The sequence below is a fragment of the Nicotiana attenuata genome, chromosome 7, assembly GCF_001879085.1.
Source record: "Nicotiana attenuata strain UT chromosome 7, NIATTr2, whole genome shotgun sequence".
NCBI lineage: Eukaryota > Viridiplantae > Streptophyta > Magnoliopsida > Solanales > Solanaceae > Nicotiana > Nicotiana attenuata.
In genome coordinates, this window is record NC_031995.1 from 29,360,776 (window position 1) to 29,382,263 (window position 21,488).

General features: G+C 37.3%; 1 protein-coding gene across 1 annotated transcript; it reads left to right on the top strand.

The window, feature by feature from the left end:
* LOC109229930 (NAC domain-containing protein 48-like) lies at positions 6,014–9,377 on the top strand. The gene is made up of 3 exons (XM_019395470.1): positions 6,014–6,508; positions 7,812–7,969; positions 8,939–9,377. The coding sequence occupies exons 1-3, from the start codon at positions 6,014–6,016 to the stop codon at positions 9,375–9,377; spliced, it is 1,092 nt and encodes a 363-aa protein (XP_019251015.1).

The following is a 21,488-nucleotide window of genomic DNA, read 5'->3' on the forward strand; positions in this document are numbered from 1 at the left end:
AGGGGCTGTTTGGACCGTTGGCAACGGCTATTTTTGCCATTTAAGCCGTTGCCCAACGGATAGTTTTTAAAAAAAAAAATAAAAAAAAAAAACTGGCGGGACGCGGGACGGGACGCGGGACGGGACGGGACGGGACGGGACGAAACGGGACGAAACGGGACGGGACAAACGGGACGAAATGGCCGTCCCGTCCCATCCCGTGTCCCGTTTAACATTGGCCCATCCCATTTAACTTGAAGCGGGACGGGACGAGACCGGGACGGGACGCGGGACGGGACGAGATCGGGACGGGACGCGAGACGGGACGGGCTGGCCCGTCCCGTTGGACAGCCATATATTAGACAAGGGGATCCCCTATCCCCATACATCTTTATCATCTGCATGGAAATGCTATCTAGGTTAATTGACCACGAAATTGACTGCTGTAGATGGACCCCAATCAAAATTAACCCCAAAAGCCCGGAACTCTCACATCTCTTCTTCGCTGATGATCTCATTCTCCTAGCTGAAGCCAACCAAAAAGCTAACAACTCTATATCCATAGACACTATCAACAAGTTTTGTAACGCTTCTGGTCAAAATCTATTAATTTCGATAAATCAAAAATTGTGTTCTCAAAGAATACTCCTATAAATCACAAAGACGATATCAGCAGATGCTTTTCTATGAATTATACCGATAACTTCGGAAAGTACTTAGGTTTCCCTATGTCAAGCACTAACCCCACTAAAAAGGACTTCCAGTTTATCCTGGATAAACTAAACAATAGACTAACAGGCTGGAAAATAAAATTCCTAAATATGGCAGGTAGGACAACCCTCATAAAAGCCACCCTAGCCGCAATCCCGAACCACGTCATGCAGATTTATGATCTCCCCAAAACAATACTCAACAAGATTGACTCTATTCAGCGAAATTTCCTCTGGGGTAGCACGGAGGAAAGAAAGAAATGCCATCTTGTAAAATGGAGTATAGTTACAATGCCTAAAAAACAAGGGGGTCTAGGAATTCCTAACACCCATATGAAAAATTCCTCCTTCAATGCAGCTCTAGCGTGGAGATATAGAGAAGAGAAAGATGGCTTATGGGCCAAAATTATACATAGTAAATACAACCACAGGAAAAGCAAGAATATAGGCTCCCACACTTGGAAAGTTATTAAAAAGGGTAATAAAATATGCAACGCTAATACTAAATGGCTAGTAGGTGATGGAAAAACCATAAATCTTTGGCATGACAACTGGATTAATCAATCAGGAACTCTTAGGGAATCCATCCAAGGACCCATACAAGCTGGGGAGCTTGACCAAAATCTATCCTGCCTCATTAAAAATGGAATGTTTGACCTCAGAAACCTATCCTTCGAACTCCCCCCGGACATTGTCTGCAAAATCAACTGCACCTACATAAAACAAACCGGACCCTTTGGGAACTCATACACTTGGAATTCTAAAAATCACAATTTCTTCTCAATCAAAGATGCATATGAAGCTGTCTCATAATCCACGAGCAATCCTAAAAACTTAGCCTGGATATGGAAATAATTAACTCTTTAAATAAGCTAAAATTCTTCCCGTGGACAATCTTTTGGGATAGGCTACCCACTAAAGAGTTGCTAAAAAAGAGAGGGATTTGCCACGAAGACACTTGTAACATTTGCAACAGGGAAACGGAGAACATAGAGCATATTTTCTTCCGATGCAACTACTCTAGGCAAATCTGGCATCAAATCAATACAAAACACCCCTTCCCCCAAAATCCCAAAGGAAAAGACACACTCCAAAATTGGCTTAAGAACAAGCTCCTGTCGAAAGCTTCTTTTGATAATTACCTTCGTTGGGCAGATTTTCTCCCATTCCTCTTATGGCATATATGGAATTTTAGAAATGGAATCCTCTTTGGAAGAAATAAAGCACCCATCAACAAATGCCAACCCATCAGTAGGGCCATAGAATTCCTCTACATGGCAAAAAACAATTGCTTAAAACCTGTCAAGGAAACTATTTTTGTAAAATGGGAACCACCCAACCCAAATTACTACAAACTAAATATAGATGGCGCCTGCGCGGGCAACCCAGGAGTGGGAGGAATAGGAGGGGTGTTTAGAGAGGAAAGGGGAACTGGATTTTGGGTTTCAATATGGGACTTAAATTTGCCACCAACATCTACATGGAAATTCTAGCCCTCCTTCACGGAGTCAAACTAGCACTAACAAAGAAACTCCTTCCACTAGTAACAGAGACGGACTGCTTGGAATTATTAAATCTCCTAAAACCTAACAAGTGTCTCTACCAAAATTTAATTGATGACTGCAGGTACCTATTACGGATGGCGAATGATCCTTAGCTGAAGCACATCTTTAGAGAGGCTATTGGAGTAGCGGACCTGTTAGCTAAAAATGGTTGCAGCCTGGACACTTTTTGTACTTTTCAAACTTTTGCTGTTCCGCCTGTTTTTACTTTCCATGTACTAAAAAGAGACAGTCTAGGCACTATGTGGCCTAGACTGAGTTCTTGTTGTAATAACTCTTAGCTTTGTTGAATAAGTCTTTTATTACCAAAAAAAAAAAAACTAGTAAAGCCTTCCTATTTACGGTAAAGTGCGATTTCCTGCTCACTAGCTTGTTTTTTATTTTTATTTTATTGCAGCTAGGTAGAGCTGTTAATATTGGTCGGCCCAGCCCACGGGCCTTAGCATTAGACGAGCTGGTCCACCATTTTGATGGGATTTAAAAAGGGGAGAATGACAAAGTTACCCACAAAAATAAAACTATTTACTCTTGTTTACCTATTTGTTTTTCTATCCATAAATTAATTACATTTCTTACCCATAGTAGTTTTTATGGGGAATTTTTTTTTTATTCTCCAAATCTTTTTTATTTCTATGCTTATTTTCTTCTTCTTTTTCTTTTTTTTTTCTTTTCTCCTTTTCTTTTTTCTCGTTTTCTTCTTATTTTTTTCTTTTTTTCTTTTCTAATTTCATTTAACTTTTTTTATATTCTTTTTCTCTTCATAATCTAATTTCATTTACCGTTTTCACTATTTTTTATTATTTTTTTTATACAATAAGAAAAAATAACTGATATAGTAAATATTTATTCACCATTTTTTAATATAACTAGTACAATATACCTTTTGTTTTTTTTTCTTTCTCATTTTTTAAATTCAATTATTAAACTGAAATAATATCAGTTGTCACTTGATCTAATTCACTGAATATCACATTGACTGCTGCTGAGCACCATAAATTACATAATTAGATTCTAAGAATCAACACATGATTGCCATGCAAACCTTGATCTCCTTCCCTATAAATATCAGTACACACTCTACCATTAGCAGTAATACAACCAGTTATAGAGCAAGAAAACATAATCTACGGCAACTAAATCTCCATATATACTAGTTAGAATAAAAATGATAATAAAATATTAAAAAATGCAACAAAAGTATAAGTCGCAAAAAAGACTTCTAGTACCATGTGATACCAATATGGTATATATGTATACCAACAGAGCATATGATTTCTCTAGAATATTGCTACAACTATCTGCGACTATACTACTGTACCAAAATATTAAAGGACGCAATAAAAGTATGAGAAAATTACATGCTCGTATTGCAAGCTAAATATTCGCAAAACAACTTGCTCATTTCGTATACTAAGAGGGTATATAGTTGTATGGGTTCGTTCCAACAATTGCCTATAACTATAAAAACTATTACATACATATAATTTATGTCCATCGGCACACAAAAATTCCAGCATTGCAACTCATGTTCATATAAATAATTTCATAATAGAATTCACTTAAAATGCAGCTAAAACAACCAAAACAATGTTCAAACTACCATATGATACCAATATGGCATATAACTATACCAACATGGTATACATTTTTTACTAGTTAATTCCCGGCAACTATATGATTATACTACTATTACATAACACACATGCATAAAGAGAAAAATAAAAAAATAGTGTACCACATATTAATATAATAAGGTATTTCAAGATATTGTACTATATTACTATTATTAAAAAAAATCAAATATTGTACCAATTAAATGCAGCTAATACAACAAAAAAATGATTCAACTAGCATATGATACCATATAGCTATACTAATAGGGTATATAGTTGGAATGAATTGTATACTAAAATGGTATATTTGTATGCTATTTGGGTATACAAAATAAATTCGTCTTCTTCTCTGGTTCAACTATATTTCACCCCAATTATCTACAATCTACTACAAAATCTCCACCAAATTGACTAAAACTTTAGCTACAACCTCCAATCAACTTTCCAAACAAACTCATACAGGATCGAATCAAAACAATTAAAAACTCAAACAAACCAAGTTATGAGTTTCAAGCTTCAAGGTCCTTCAATGGTGGATTTAAAATTTTGTACAATAAATCTCCAAAAATCAGCATCAAAGGTACAATCTACACATCAAAGAACAATAACTAACGATTTCAACAGTAAAACACTATAAAAAATCAGATCTGGCATTTTGAACTCATTCATATGGAGTTTCAAAAATTGATCTGTTCTTCCTATGATCTAATTTTTGAATTGTGTCCTGTATTTTAGTGTTGAAAACTTGTTTGCAGTGCTAAAACCACGAAGGCTTGAAGTTATTTCAATTTCCAGTGCGAACGGATGGGAGAAAATGAATGCCTCAGTTCTTGGTCGCATAAAGCATACGCAAACTTTATCAAAATAGTACAGTAGTATTTTCATACATTCAAGAATTAATGCTGCAATCGATGTCCACAAGAATTGATCTGTTGTTGGTAGTGACTAGCAACGGCTGGAATTAGCGGGTAAATAGTTTGGGCCGCATGGGTAGGAGTAGTAAATAGTTTGGGCCTGGGCATTAAAGGGTAAATAGTTTGGAATTAATGGGTATAAAGTGAGATTTTCGCCTTAAAAAGGTCAGCTCAGCCTAGTCATACGTGAGTCGCAGCCCCCCACAAAGCCGGCCCATCATTTTTAAAAATATTTTTCATATTTTCTTAAATTTAAGTTCTAACATAAAAAAAAAAAAATATTTACAAGTGAAAAAATATCTTGTTGTACAGAAGAACTTTGTAAAACTTAATAACTTTTGACATTGTTCCAATAGATTACAATAAGACACAACAAATGTAGCACACTATTTCATTCATTAAAAGTCAAAACTCAAAACAAACTACTCAGAAAAACTTTCATGTCGCTAGTGGCGTATTCAACACTAACACATTATCTTCATCAAGCACATTTAAGTATGCTTGTGACAAGGAAAGAGCGCTACTTCTTTTAGGGTTTAGAAAAATTTAGGATTTTATTATTTGCTTATTTCATAATTTTGTTAAACTTAGTTTAAATAAACTTTAAGACTTTGATCTTTTAAGAAGATGGGCTTAGTGGATTTCGGGTTTGAGCTACTTTTCTTGTTATTTTTTGTTTTTAATTTTCTTTTACTTTTACTATTTTTAACTATATATTTTTTATTGGGCCCACCGGCTGGACCGGTTCACCTCAACCAAGCCTCACGAGCCACGAACTTAATTACTCGGATCGGATTTAAAAAAATTATTTTTAAATAGGCTCCAAAAAATTTAGTCAAACAAAGTCGACCCAGCCTATATTGACGGCTCTCCAGCTAAGACGCCCTTTTGTAAATCTCTTATTTCCTAGTAAGTCTGCTTCCAATTTAAGAAAAAAAATTACCATGTATATAATGCCGACGATCAAGTGTCGGTTTCCTCTAATTACCAGGTTTAATTTTGGATTCTCCTAGTCCTCTCAGAATTATAAGACAGCACAAACTAATACTAGTAATAGCTGTCCAAAATTAAGTTTCTTAAACCTAACAGGATTTTAAATTAAATTTTCCTAGTCCTCTTCGAATTATAAAACAACACAAACTACTAAATGTTGCCAACTCACGTCAATTATAAATACACCCCATGCACAGTACTCCATAAATAATTCTCTCTTCCCCTTAATAAATCTTCTAGTCATGTCTCAATTGCCTTGCACCTCGCAAATAAATATTATGCACAACATTAAAAACGAAGAAAAAGAGTTGTGCATTGAAAATTCTGCACATACAGAGGGATTTCGATTTCACCCTACAGATGCAGAATTGGTGAAATATCTTTTACAGTATGTATTAAAGGGACGTTTACCTGAATTAGTTCCAATTGTAGAAGAAGATCTTTATTCTAAAGAACCATGGGTTGTATTTAAAGATAGAAAAGAAAGGACTTTATATTTTTTCACGGAGTTGAAGAAAAAAAAGATAGAAAATTCAAGGTTTATTAGAAGTGTAGGTAAAGGTTCTTGGAAATCTCAAGACAAAGGAAAACCTGTGTGCAGTGAAAAAGGTTCAGTTATGGGATATAAAAGAAGTCTAAGGTACCAGAATTCAGGTTCACCTCAAGATGGGCAATGGCTTATGAAAGAATATTCTCTTACTGATGAGGTCAAGAAGATGTTACATCAACGTTCTCGAGTAAGTTCACATTCATAATTTCTTGATTGCACGTTTTCGACTTACTCCATCTGTCTCGATTTATGTTATACCATTCGAATTTCGAGAGTTAAACGATCAAAAGTAAGATGTTTGACTTTCGAGATTCGGAAGGTGTCACATACATTGAGACATATGAAGTTAATTTGTTCTATATATGGTGCTGTTTTAATGTATGTTTTGCTTGCATGGGAAAGAATATTTGGTTTGGGGAGATGTGACAGTAGTATTGTTCAATTATAATCCAGGTTTTAATTAACCCAAATATTTTCGAGTTAAGTTTTGCTAGGTGGTGATTATGTCAGAGTTTGCAATCACAATTTTGAGCTTTCGCTTTGTTTAACCAGTTTTTTGCAACAAAAAAAAGGAGAATTTTTTGAAATCTTTTTAAATCTTTCAGAAAACCAACGGCAATTAGCTGAATTTTTAGTTTTTTGAGGTGACATTCGTTTGAGGACTGAGAAAACTGAGTTTATTAGCTTATTAAGAAGCACTATCTAATTAGTTCCTTAGCTTACTAAATACCAGGGGTGGCAATTTGAGCCCAAATTAATCCAACCCGTCCAACCTGCCTAGAGATTAATGGGTTGGAGGCTACAAACATATTAGCTCATGGGTCAATTTGGGCTGAGCCCAAGTTAAACCATTATTTTTTATGGCCTATTCTGACCCATTAAGCAGCCCAAATATAACCTATGAAACTCATTCAAAACAAAGGGATCTCAACCTAACTTATCTAGAAATTTACTTAGTTGCCCCAGTTTTACTTTTTTTTTTTGTATTTTTATATGTTCTTTTGTTTTTCTGCACAACCCACCCACCCTACCCCCTCCCCCACCCCAGTTCCCACCCGTAAAATATTTTTCAACTTACACATTTTAAGGTAAAAGGCTTTGTTATGCATGATGAGCATGGTTCTAAAATATGGGTCAAGTTGGCGATTGGGTTATGACCCATTGTTTAGCCCATCTTGACCCAGTCCATCTTAGCCCAAGTACACTTTGGGCTGGGTTGGGCAATGACCCATTTATTGACCTAATCCATCCTGACCCACCCAAATTCAACCCAACTCGTCCATCTACCACCCCTATTAAATACTCCGTTCTTTATACCCAAATTATAACTTTACATGTTTCCAGAAAATAATTTCTAATATTCTAAAATCTCTATTTTTTCTCACGTTTATGATATCATTAGCTTTTACCAATAATATCAATTAAATGAACAATGTCATGATCATACGTATATTATGCTAAATTACTCAGACACTTGAATCTATTTTCAGGGATATGACAAAGATAATTATGTACTTTGCCGAGTCAAAAGAAAGGTAGCAAAAGATAATCCAATTGCCAGAAAAGAGAGCATTGAAGCTGCAGAGCTCGAGGCAATTATTAATCCTACTGACGGCTCCACCAAATTTCCTAATTTATCACTGATGATGTTACAAAATTAAAAATGTAGTTTCATGGATAGGCTTACTTACCACTTTAGCCGTATTTTTTTATTTGTTTATGTTAGTCTAGTAATTAGAATAATTATACTTACCACAGTTGTGTGTAAAATAGTTAGGAAGCACCAGTTGGTGCAAATTTACACAGTTTCATTTGTTATGAGAATTATCGATCGATATCAGACTCATGTATGGAACGAGCACTCTCTAATTTTTGCGGAAATACTTGTTTCTGTTTACATCAAGTATGCTTTTTTCCCTTTTCTCTTTTATCTCTGTGTTCAATAGTTAAATTTCATAATTCTTGTTAAATCTAACCAAAAGAATTTGTTAACTATTTTGAAGGAGAAAAAATTCTCTTTTTTTTACTAACTCAAATAACCAAAATTACTCAAGAATATTGTATACGGTTAAACCGGGCCTACCCGATTACATTTGATCGAGACAAGGGAGCTGTGTCGACGGGTAGCCTCGTAATGAATCTCGGAACAGATCAAATCAAGGGCGGTCATCTAGTTAATCATGGGATTTACTTCCATAGTTAGAATTGTACCTTAAATAGGATTCCTCTACTATATAAAGGGGGTCCTAATTATCTTGTAGACACCTTACATTCACATAGATCAAGGGAATACAATATTCACTCTTTAATTTACATTCTCTTGTTTATCAGCTTGTTACGATTTAACTGTCATTGCACAACTAGCTCGAGGGCTCTCTCCAAACATTGGTTTACTTTACATTATTGTCAATTTCCATCACTTATCTTTACGTTTATCAATTGGTATTAGGTGAAATCACGTATCATTAAACCACATTATAAGTTTAATTGTTATCCAATTTGTAGTGTAAACAGTTTGGCGCCCACTGTGGAGCTAAGGATAATAGTGATTGCGTAGTAATAATTCCCGTAACAAACACTACTTTACGCTTGTTCTTGTGAGCATCTTTGATTTCAGGGCCAACATGTCTAACTCGCAAGCAGTACCCACTCACGCCGATGACGACCTCAGTTTCCACGAAGAAAACGGTAATGTAGCCGTCCCAGGGATCGAAGTGCCTCAAGCTAGCCACGAGGGAGTACCTATCGCAGACCCCGTCTATGTCAGTCCGCATATTGCCCTAAATGCAAATCTGGGCGTCGACCCTGGAAATAGTGTCCGCAGAAATGCCCGAGCGGCCGATCAGAATGCACAGAGCGGTGAAGAAGGCGGAATTAGCCTTCGAGTGATATTCAAAATATTGCAGACTCAGCAAGCTGCTATAGCACAACTCCAAAATTGGGATCGAGAACCAAGCAGAATTAAGCTCGAAACATCACAAGAGGTTGTTAATAGAGTTGAACATGTACCAGAGAAACCAAATGCTAGTGAATCGGGAACTGACCTGCCATTATGAAGATGCTTGAAGAGCTCACTAAACAGATAGAATCAGGTGAAAAGAAAAGCGAGGATAATGACAAAAAAGTAAAAACAAACAACTCGCGAGTGGGCCAAATACCAGGGGCACCCCCGATCCTAAAGGGTTTGGATTCGAAGAAGTTCGTGCAGAAGCCTTTTCCTCAAAGTGCGGCTCCGAAGCCCATTCCTAAGAAATTCCGTATGCCAGACATCCTCAAATACAATGGGACCACCGATCCTAATGAGCACGTCACTTCGTACACATGTGGAATAAAGGAAAATGACTTAGAAGATGATGAGATTGAATCCGTTCTATTGAAGAAATTTAGATAAACTTTATCGAAGGGTGCCATCATATGGTATCATAACTTACGACCCAACTCTATTGATTCGTTTGCTATGCTCGCGGATTCTTTTGTAAAATCCCACGCCGGAGCCATTAAAGTTGCATCAAGAAAATCACCTCTTCAAAGTAAGACAAAAGGATAACGAGATGCTCAGGGAATTCGTATCTCGGTTCCAAGCAGAACAAATGGATTTGCCTCCAGTCACCGACGACTGGGCTGTTCAAGCTTTTACACAAGGTCTGAACACTCGAAGCTCCATAGCTTGTTAAAGCAAAATTTAATCGAATATCCAGCTATCACTTGGGCCGATGTACATAATCGGTATCAGTCAAAGATTAGGGCCTGATGATAGGCTATAATTACGTATTTTAGTCGCTTATTACACTCAAATTTACTGCACTTTAATTGAGTTTGAGCTTTAATCGCTAGTGTCTTGCACTAGTTGTGTGTTTTATGCCTTGTAGGGGTGATTCCGAGCTATGTAGATGTTATGGAATGAATTCGCGTGATTTGGAGCTTTGACGTCTGATTAAAAGCCCAAAGAATTAAGCCGAGATCGTATTCGGGGATCAACGGATGATAGAGCAACAAAATGAAGAATCGAGTAAGCATATTATGTACTGTCTAGTAAAATACACATAACTTTTCTCTCAAAACTCCATTTGGGCTCTACAATATACGGTTGGAAAGCTAACTCAAGGGGATACAACTTTCATATTTTACATTTTTCCAAATTCCAAAAGGAACAGGGTGAAAAACACGGTCGAAACCGCGACCGCGGACCTGACGCGGACTGAGGCAGTACACTGGGAAAGTACCGCGGCCGGACCGCAGCCGCGGACGTCCAGGCCTGGAAACTTGTCCTTTTTTGCGTAGGAGAAGGTATAATTGTTTGGGCCCGATCCTACTTGGTATATATATATGGAAAAATGGTATTTTGAGGGGAGGAGACCAAGTTTTGACACAGATTCGACCTAAGGAGGCAGAGACACAATAGGAGCAAGGCGGGAAATTCTTCTACGAGTTTTTCCTTCCTCTTCCTATTTTTCATTGTTGGTTATGACTTTTAGTATTGTAGTTTTACATACTATTATGAATAACTAATTTGTTATCTAGGGTTTTGATGGAACCTTTTGTAGGATAAATTCTTGTTATGTTTTTATATAATTGAGTCGTAGTATTTTTTCTATTTGTTCAACTATATTATTCTTGTGGTTGATTGAAGGGCCCTCAATTTGCTGTGCCTATTTAGTATGTATTACTCGGGAGAGAGTGCATATTTAGGTAGTTGTTGAACAACATCACTCCCGACGTGTGTGAGGAATCAATAACCAAGGGTTTAAAGGTGGGATTAGGGATAACGAAACCTTGGGTGCGATCTAAGTGAGCTGTAATTAAAGCCAGCTAGCGTAACTCGGGAGAGTATGTCTAGTAAATTGTCGTAATTACTCGGGAGAGAATTATAACACGCAGAGCGCTCATGATCGGTAGAGAATACTTAGGCAAAATTATAAAAGACATAGCGGGAAGGATTCCGACAATTGGGAAAATCATAACTCTAGACCTCCTTAATCTTTTCTCCAACCTGTAGTATCTTTAGTGTTAATTTATTATTTTATTTTGTTAGTTAGTTAGTTAAACACAAGAATCTTAATATCTATAAGGTGGGGATTGTTCAAGCTTGTATTCTTGGTGATAGTGAACAACTGTAGCTAAGCCTTAGTTCTCTGTGGGATTCGACTCCGGACTTGTAAACCGAATTATATTTGCAATGATCACTTTGTCTTTTATAAGGCATAGTTGGGCGTGATCAGATTTTGGCGCCGTTGCCGGGGAACTAATGGTGTAGTTGTAGGTGTACATATTTCTAGGTTTCAAGTTTGAACTTTTATTTCATTTTTTAGTATTTGATTTTTTTTTAATTTTTTAATTTTAGTTTTATTTGAGAAACATGGCATCATGGAATTATGAGAATTTTGATGTTGGTAATTCTACTTTTAATCCTCCTTATGCATATTGTGAAGGAAATCACCCAAAGCAAAATTATTAAAATATTCCCGATAGTGAGTTTTGTGCACCGAATCAATCTTATATGTGGAATGTGTGTGATATGTATGGTGGTCAAGATGGTCACTTTCATGGTTGTGCTTATAGTTCTTATCTTCCCCCAACCCCTTACTTTGATGGTTCTTCTTTTTCTCGTGAAGTTAATAGGAACAAAGAACCTAGGGATGATGACCGGAAAGAGATCAAAGATATGTTGAAGTGTTGCATGGAACTATTTGATAAGAGAACACGGCAGATACAAAGGCAAGAGGCAACTATTCACAACTTGGAGACGCAAGCGAATAAATTAATTGAACATTGTAAAGCGCAACAAGTTGATATTGTGGATAGTAGCAAATATGAGCATGAATTGGCTGCAGAAATTACCATTATACTGGAGGATTTAAAAATATACGAGGATGAGCTAGAGGAGAAGGCCAGAGTAGAACACCAACAATCAATCGCACTAGATTTTGAGGATATCAATGTTGTAGAAAAGATACTAGAGTGAACCAAAGATATTGAGGATACATATTTAGTTGACTCTATTGTCATTAGTGTTGAGAATGTAGACAATCCCAATGTTCTTGTAGTTGAGCGCATTGGTTGACACTCCAAGCATTTTTCCACATTGTGTTTGGATGATGATATGGAAATGGAGTCGTCCGAGCCACTTGAGGAGTCAAGGAATGAGGAACAAGGTGCCTACATTTTGGAATGCTTCTTGCCAGAAAGTCGGGAATACACATATCATCCAAAGGCTAAGAAGTGCAGAATACTATATTATTTTATTGGGCCAGTCATATTCATTCCACCACCCCAGGAGTATGATCATAGAGCAGAATCAAAACTTGGGGTCCAATTTATAAGTTCGAAGTGGAGGCAAAAAGTGATTCACGTCGTGCCGCGACGTTAAATCAAGTGCTTGTTGGGAGGCAACCCAACTTTACTGCTTTGTTTTATTTTTTTTTGATAATTTATTTTATTATATTATTTTTGTAGTGCCGATTTTTAATTTTCTAGGAGCATGGAAAGCAAAGCTATTGGAAGGATGCAACATCAAACCAGATGGTTAGAACAAAGTGTGAGGTACCCGCACGAAGGACCAAGCCTGGAGAAGTCTGAGTACCCCATGAACTGCTAGTGCTTCGGCCTTTGGCCTACCAGGGAGTTTCTCTTACCCTCTTATGGTTATGCTGTGCATTGGGGACAATGCACAATTTTAAGTGTGGGTGAGGAGATTGTCTGGGTGACTTTCCATGCTACTTTAGCTTTGTTAGTTTAATTAAATAATATTTTTATTAAAAGATTGGACTTTTCCCGATGATGAATCTGTTAGACAATTTTCTTGAGGGATTTAAGTCTAAAGAAAAAAAAATATTTTCTTTTGTTAGGTAGTGTAGCAATTACCCCTTGGTTTTTCTTTAAACCACGATTATTTTCCAAGTGTTTTGTTTGAACCGGGTGTAGTTAATTTTTTTTTGGAGCAGGAGTCATTGTGTTGTGTTTTGAATTGAAGCAATATCTCTTGACTTTGTTATGCCTTGAGAATAGTGAGTACTTTGGTTGTGACGCTTAGGCTCAGTTTTTGACTCTTGTATAAGTACCTTAAATTTTATGATCTTAACTTTGCTTAACTGCTTTGACTAAAGTGTCTTGATGAAACCAATCCTGAGTGAGTTATGTGCCATGCGTGTGTAAGGATTTATTATATTCTGTGCATTGCATTTGATGCCTAGAACTTGCCCTGTGTGTTTGCAAAGCGAAATAGTAGTTTTGTTCAGTCTTGGAAGTGATATAGGCGTTTCTTTGTTAAGCCAGATATGTATATTTTACCCACCTAATTGTTATGTATCGTAGTTAACCCCTTTGAGCATGTAATCTTGTTTCTTTGACAATCACATTACAAGCCTTACCCATACGTTTGAATTAATCATCTATTTGAACCTTCTAACCTCTCATGAGCACTTGAATTGTTATGAGCTGTGTAAAAATTAAAGTGTGGGGTGGTTGGTTTGGCTTTTGAGTGGAACTAATGAAATAAGGAGAAATGTGCATTATTTTGAAAAAGTAAGAGCCACTTGAATTGAAAAAAAAATAGTTGTATTGCTGTGAAAAAAAAAGTATTCCTTAATAAGTGGTGACTCTTGATGTAATTGTGCTTGAAGAAGTATGGGGTAATATACATTGATGTGAAGGTGGAGTTTGGTTTGACATAAGTATGGGGTTTGAATATTAAAGTATATGTATTGAAGTGCTTAGGGAGGTGTAGTCACTCTTATATCTAAAGGTATCCTACCCGTCCCGTAGCCTACATTATAACCAAATAAAGTCCTAATTGATCCTATATTGAATGAGCTCGATTAGTGGAGTAGTACACTAAGGGCAAGCTTATGGTGCATCTTTTGTGACATATGAATGTTATTTCTGAGAGTGAGTGAATTCTTTCTATCTTGAGTTCCTAAGTGTTCTTAAATTTTATTGTGTGGAACTATCTCTTTTGTTATGTGAGGGCACTTGATTCATGAAGGAAAGGTAATGTCAGTGACCTCTATGTTAGAGTAAGTGGGTGAGTTGTGAATAATGTGTGGTACTTGTGAGTCAAATCTTGAGGTGAAGATGTTACGCTTTTGTGCTTAGTCTATTTTAAATACTCTTGGTGTGATGAGTTAGGAGAATGAAGAATCGAGTAGGCATATTGCGCACTGTCTAGTAAAATGCATATAACTTTTCGCTCAGAACTCCATTTGGGATGCACAATATGTGGTTGGAAAGCTAACTCAAGGGGCTACAACTTTCATGTTTTATATTTTTCTAAATTTCAAACGGAACAGGGTGACAAACACGGTCGAAACCGCAACCGCGGACTGAGGCAGTACACTGAGAAAGTACCGCGCCCGGACCGCGGCCGCGGACATCCAGGCCTGGAAACTTGTCATTTTTCGCGTAAGAGAAGGTATAATTATTTGGGCCCGACCCTATTTGGTATATATACATGGAAAAATAGTATTTTGAGGGGAGGAGACCAATTTTTGACACAGATTCGACCTAAGGAGGCAGAGACACAATAGGAGCAAGGCGGGGAATTCTTCTGCGAGTTTTTCCTTCCTCTTCCAATTTTTTATTTCTGGTTATGACTTTTAGTATTGTAGTTTTACATACTATTATGAATAGCTAATTTGTTATCTACGATTTTGATGGAACCTTTTGTAGGATAAATTCTTGTTTTGTTTTTATATAATTGAGCCGTAGTATTTTTTCTATTTCTTCAACTATATTATTCTTGTGGTTGATTGAAGGGCCCTCAATTAGCTGTGCCTATTTAGTATGTATTACTCGGGAGAGAGTGTATATTTAGGTAGTTGTTGAACAACATCACTCCCGACGTATGTGAGGAATCAATAACCAAGGGTTTAAAGGTGGGATTAGGGATAACGAAACCTTGGGTGCGATCTAAGTGAGCTGTAATTAAAGCCAGCTAGCGTAACTCGGGAGAATATGTCTAGTAAATTATCGTAATTACTGAGGAGAGAATTACAACACGCAGAGCGCTCATGATCGGTAGAGAATACATAGGCGAAATTATAGAAGACATAGCGGGAAGGATTCCGACAATCGGGAAAATCATAACTCTAGACCTCCTTAATATTTTTTCCAACCTGTAGTATCTTTAGTGTTAATTTATTATTTTAATTTGTTAGTTAGTTAGTTAAACACAAGTATCTTAATATCTATAAGTTGGGAATTGTTCAAGCTTGTATTCTTGGTGATAGTGAACAACTGTAGCTAAGCCTTAGTTCTCTGTGGGATTCGACTTCGGACTTGTAAACCAGATTATATTTGCAACGATCACTTTGTCTTTTATAAGGCATAGTTGGGCGTGATCAGGGTCGAAGATGATCAATTGGGAACTCCAGTTGGTTCGATATATCCCAACAGGTCCGTGGACAGAGTTAAAAGGGATGTCATCGGGAACCACGGTCAAATAGAGACACGTACCATCCACACGGTGGAGATTGGAGAAATAACGGGCCCGGATGGAACCCCGTACGGAATGATAGAAGAAATGATCGGGGACAGAGTTCACGAGGACTTATGAGCAAGAGCGATTTCGAGAGGGATGTCGGATCCAGGGAAGCACCTCGGCTGTCATAATACAACTTCAGCATCGATGCATCATGTATTATATCAGCCATCGGTCGGATTAAGGACACTAGGTGGCCCAGACCCTTATTGAAAAGTTATGCGTCTTTTGTTTTGATGATTTGACAAACTTCAAGAGAGAACCAGATAAGGAATCTAATACAATTAGTTCCCTTGCATTCAAAGTAACTAGTCAGATAAATGAAATCAGATAAGGAAAGAACAGAGGGAACATAAATGGATCAGTTCCCCTGGTCGTCGTACAGTCAACTCTACAACTGTAAAAACTGCTGCACTGTACCGTCTGGCAACAGTACATCAACATAGTTGTAGCTTGCTAAGTCTAAACTAAAGGATATTTTATTGAATCATCCTTGATGACATCACACACATATATTATCAACATGAGGCAAGGGATTTCATTGCTCTTACACTTGAGAATCAAAAGATAATATTCTCTCAAGTGCTAGCCACCACATCTCTCAAGAACAAAGCTACTGCAACCTCAAGAACCAGATCCAAAGATTAAAGATATCTTAAGTACTTAGGGTTGTTGAGTCTTTGTTATTTTGTTCTTCATTTGTAATTCCTACTTAGCTTAGTTAGAAGCACTGTGTAGGAAACCTTTGTAAATCATAAACCATTGTGTTTGTGTCTTGGCTAGAGTTAGTCGAGTTGTAAAGTCTTTGTAATAGAGTTATTACAAAGTGGCTTGTAATAGAGTGTTACAAGTAGTGAGGGATTAAGAGGTTAATTCCTAGGTTTAAAGTCTTTGTAATAGGGTTATTACAAAGTGTCTTGTAATAGAGTGTTACAAGTTAGTGAGGGATTAAGAGGTTAGTTCCTAGGTTACAATAGGTTGTAATCTAAAAGTTGCTAAGTAGTGAAGTTGAAATCCTAAAAGGGTAGATTGTGATTTTTTATCTCGTGAGCTGAGAGTTTTCCACGTAAAACTCCATTGTGTTCTTTATTTACTGCCGATTTATATGGGAACAGATAGAGAACCTAGTTCCCTATACTGTTTGGTTTTACAGTTTGTTGCTTACTGTGGGAACCGATAGAGAACTTGGTTCCTTATATAGTTTGGTGGACTCTTAGTTTCTACCAATTGGTATCAGAGCCGGTTCTTTCTAAAAGGATAACACCTAGAAAGGATCTACATGGCTGCTCCACCAAACTTTGAGGAAGAACAATCAAAATATAGACCACCAAGATTCAACGGCCAATACTATGGTTGGTGGAAAACAAGAATGCATGACTTCATCATGGTTGAGAACTCAGAGTTGTGGGATGTAATCTGTGATGGACCTTGTGTTCCCATGAAAACTGTAGGTGAGGGAACAGTTACAGTCCCAAAAATAAGAGAAGAGTACAATGATGCTGATAGAAAGGTTATTGAAAATAATTTCAGGGCAAAGAAGATTCTTGTTTGTGACATCGGACCAAATGAATACAACCGCATCTCAGCTTGTCAGTTTGCTAAGGAGATCTGGGAAGCTCTTCAAACTACCCATGAGGGAACTACTCAGGTTAAGCAGTCCAAAATTGATATGCTTACCACTGAGTATGAGCTTTTCAAGATGAAGGAGGATGGATGTATTCAAGATATGCACACACGTTTCACCCCCATTATTAATGAGCTTCGCTCCCTTAGAGAAGTCATCCCAAGAAACAAGGTGGTCCAAAAAATACTCAATGTTTTACCAGGTTCCTGGGAAAGTAAAGTGAATGTTATCACTGAAGCCAAGGATCTGCAGAAGTTGACCATTGATGAACTCATTGGAAATCTCAAAACCTATGAAGAGAAAGAAAGATCTTGAAAGAAGAGAGCCCAAGAAGGAGAAGAACCTGGTTCTCAAAGCCGCCCACATTGACTCACGTAGTGATGGATCTAACATGATGTATCTCACTCGAAGATTTCAAAAGATAATTCGTAAAAATTGTGGGATCCCAAAGAAAGGAAGTCCCAGCGGGAACTCCAAAGGAAATAATTGTTGTCATAAGTGTGGAAAGCCTGGATTCTTCATTAAAGACTGTCCTCTTCATAAGAAGGATCATTACAAAACCAACACCGAAAAGGCGGCTAAGAGGAACCGGGCCCCTAACAGAAAGATCGATAAAAGAGATGCTGCTGATAACATGGTAAGTCAAGCCCTGGCTGACTGGGGAGATTCCTCTAGTGAATCTGAAGGTGAAGATGACCAAGGAGATACATCTATGATGGTTGTTGACAATGGATCTTCAGAATATGAGTCAATCTTTGAACTCATGGACAAATCTAATGATGATGAGGACAAGGAGGAAGATGATGTAAGTTTTCTTGATGTTCAAAGAAATTTGAAAACTTACTCTAAGAAAAAATTGATGTCCTTAGAAAATGTATTGATTGATGCCTATCATAGCCTCATTAATAAGAAAAATTCTTTAATTGAAGAAATTGGTGACATAGAACAAGAGAGAGATGATATGATAGTTTCCACTGTAGAATTAAAGGAACAAGTGGAAGAAGTAACTAGAGAAAATACCTTGATGAAAAACCAAACGAAAGAATGGATGGACACTCCTAAGGGTAAAGAAGTGGCTAGTGAGGCTCAACTTGAGCTTGAGAGTGAGCTTAAGAAAGTTAAAACAAGTCTTGTTGTTGAGCTTGAAAAGAATAGACAACTTTAGGAGGATTTGAAAAGGGTTAAAAAAGATCCTGATAAGTCACTTAAATGGACCCGGTTCTCTGATGTAATAATGTCTATGTACAAGAGTAATGGTGGAAACAGGAAAGGAATCGGGTTCCAAAAGGCTAAAACCTCATATAATCCCTATAACAAGTATGTAACTGTAGCTGGTATTAGGTTGTGACTCACTGTGATCAAATTGGTTTACAAGGTCTCTAGTAAAGTTAAAATTCAGTCTCTACAGAAAAACAAAGTTTTTGTTGAAAAGAAGTATACTGTTGAGGAACCTGGTCCTCTGAGAGGAAAATATATGTTGCATGAACGGCCAAAAAGAAGTTTGATCCGCCCATTCTACCATTATAAGGGATCCAAGCTAGCTTGGGTTCCTAAGTCTAATCAGTGATTTCGTGTGCGGGCTGGAATAAGAGGTAGCAATCAAAAAGTGGTACATGAATAGCGGCTACTCTAAGCATACGACTGGAAGAATGGATGATTTCCTCTCACTCTAGGCCTTCCAAGGTGGGAGTGTGTTCTTTAGAAACGGCCAGAAGGGAATATATTCTTGGTGTTGGCAAAATTGGCAAAACACTCTCCCATGTAATTGAAAATGTGTACCATGTGAATGGCTTGAACTATAGCTTGTTGAGTGCGTCTCAAATATGTGATAAGGGAAAATGAAGTGAAGTTCTTGTCCAAATCTTGCATTATCACCAATCTCAAAACTGGTGAAGTGGTGTTGATAGCCAAAGAGTTCAAGAACATCTATGTTACAGACCTTGATTCACTGAATGGTGGTGATATAACATTCCAAAGTGTCAGATGATGATGCTGAGTTATGGTGCAGACGACTAGGCATGCAAGTTTTTATTTACTGAACAAGTTGGTTATGGAGGATTAACACTGCCTGCTACTTGATTAACAAGTACATGATCAGGTCCCTTCTTGATAAGTCTCTCTATGAACTGCTCAATGGGAGAAAATGACTTACCTGAGAGCCTTTGGATGCAAAATATTTTGTTCTCAACAATGGTGCAAAAGGTCACATAACAAAGAAGATGAAGATGGAGAATTTACGAATGCTCCTGGTGAAGCTATAGATATTGCAATAGGAAATATGGATTTGATGAGTCAAGTCAAGCAGAGAAATGAAGGAGATGCAGCAGAATCTCCAAAAGGCATAGAGGAACCTGGTCCATCTATCACCTCGATTAAAGTTGAACATAGGGTTGCTGATGTTGCATTAGGTACTCCTGATGCAGAACAAAGGAGTGGAAGTCATAATTTTGTTGATGTCAATGATGTTTAAAAATAGAGGAACCTGGTTCTTCAAATTCTGAAGTTCAAGTATTCAACTGGAGGCAAAAGAGTTCACATCCGTTCAAAATGTAATCACACCCTTAGACTCTGGTATTCAACCCAGATATAAGGCAAGGAACATGTTTTCCCTCTCAGTCTTCTTGTCTCAAATCGAGCCTAAGAACATCAAAGAAGCATTGAAAGACGTTAACTGGATAGCTGCTATGCAAGAAGAACTCCATCAGTTGGAGAGGAACATAGTGTGACACCTGGTCCTTAGGCCTTCGGACATAACAATGATTGGAACCTGGCCCAAAAAAATCTCACTTGAAGGCTGCCAAAGGAATTTTGAGGTATCCTAAGGGAACGCAAGACCTGGTCCTCGTCTATTTTTCAGGAGATAATTTTGACTTGGTTGGATATGCTGATACTGATTATGTTGGATATCTGGTGGATAAAAAGAGTACATCTGGAATGGCACATGCTCTGGGGTCATACTTGATCTTATGTGGTACAAAGAAACAAACTTTTTGGCTCTTTCTACTGCTAAAGCTGACTTGAACTCGGTACAACACAAGAGGACAAGGCACATTGATGTGCGACATCACTTTTTGAGGGGTACTGTTGAAAAAGGTCTAATTTGTATGAAGTTATGGAAGACGGAGAACCAGGTAGCAGACATCTTCACCAAGGCACAGAGCAAGGAGCATTTTGAAAGAAATCATTTGGAGTTGCGGTTGATTAAGCTCAACTAAGGACCTGGTCCCTCCATGATTGGCTATGTTAAGAAGGAAAGGTAAAATGCTAAAAAGTGTTTTTGGCGACATCTAACTCAAATCTATACTGTTATAGGTATACGCATATGGTAGTTTCAGGACAAAATATGTAACTGTGACATTGCACTTCTAGAGTCTTTGCTTAGATTTTCAAAAATCGTCAAGGTACCTCGTTCTTACGACTTAGGTTAGTAGTCTCTCCAATACTTATATGCCTTTTTTAAACTACTGAAGTGTCATGTCATTAATTTATTCTCGCCTCTCTCCTAACTTTTGAAGTCCAAAATGTTAAACCTTTTCTGAACTGACCTGTTGCCCAAAAAACCACTTCATCCTCTTACACCCAACCAAAACTGATTCTTTTCTTCAAAACCAAAATCAACCTTGTCTCAAAAAGAATCCTTCTCTCCAAATATTCCAAAAGTGAATCCAACTCTATCACCCTCCAAAATCCTAACTCCATCTGAATCAAAACCCCCAATAAGTTTTTGGTAGATTTTGATGGAGTTTAACTGAAAAAGAACGGGGTAGATCTAATATTCTGGAGCATGAGGCTGAAATTGTTGATGGGTTTGCTGAAGCCTTGAATAATAGAGGAATTGGTGATTGTGCTGGAAAAAGGGAACTGAATAAGGGACCTTATCCCTCTAGGATGTCTCAGGATATTAATTCTGATGATGACTTCTTTTTGAGTTCTCTGTTTAAACGAACTTCTGATACAGTAAAAAGGATTAATGAAAAATAGGTTGATTAATAATGAAGTGGTGTGACTTGCTGATATGGTAATTATGGAAGACAGAATGAAGTGGAAAAATCTTCACTTGTGAAAAAA

Bases quoted from the DNA above. Each gene is read 5' to 3' on its own strand.
- LOC109229930 (XM_019395470.1), top strand. From the start codon at position 6,014: ATGTCTCAATTGCCTTGCACCTCGCAAATAAATATTATGCACAACATT. The intron at 6,509-7,811 runs GTAAGTTCACAT...ATCTATTTTCAG, and splicing joins TGTTACATCAACGTTCTCGA to GGATATGACAAAGATAATTA. The intron at 7,970-8,938 runs GTTACAAAATTA...CTTTGATTTCAG, and splicing joins CCTAATTTATCACTGATGAT to GGCCAACATGTCTAACTCGC.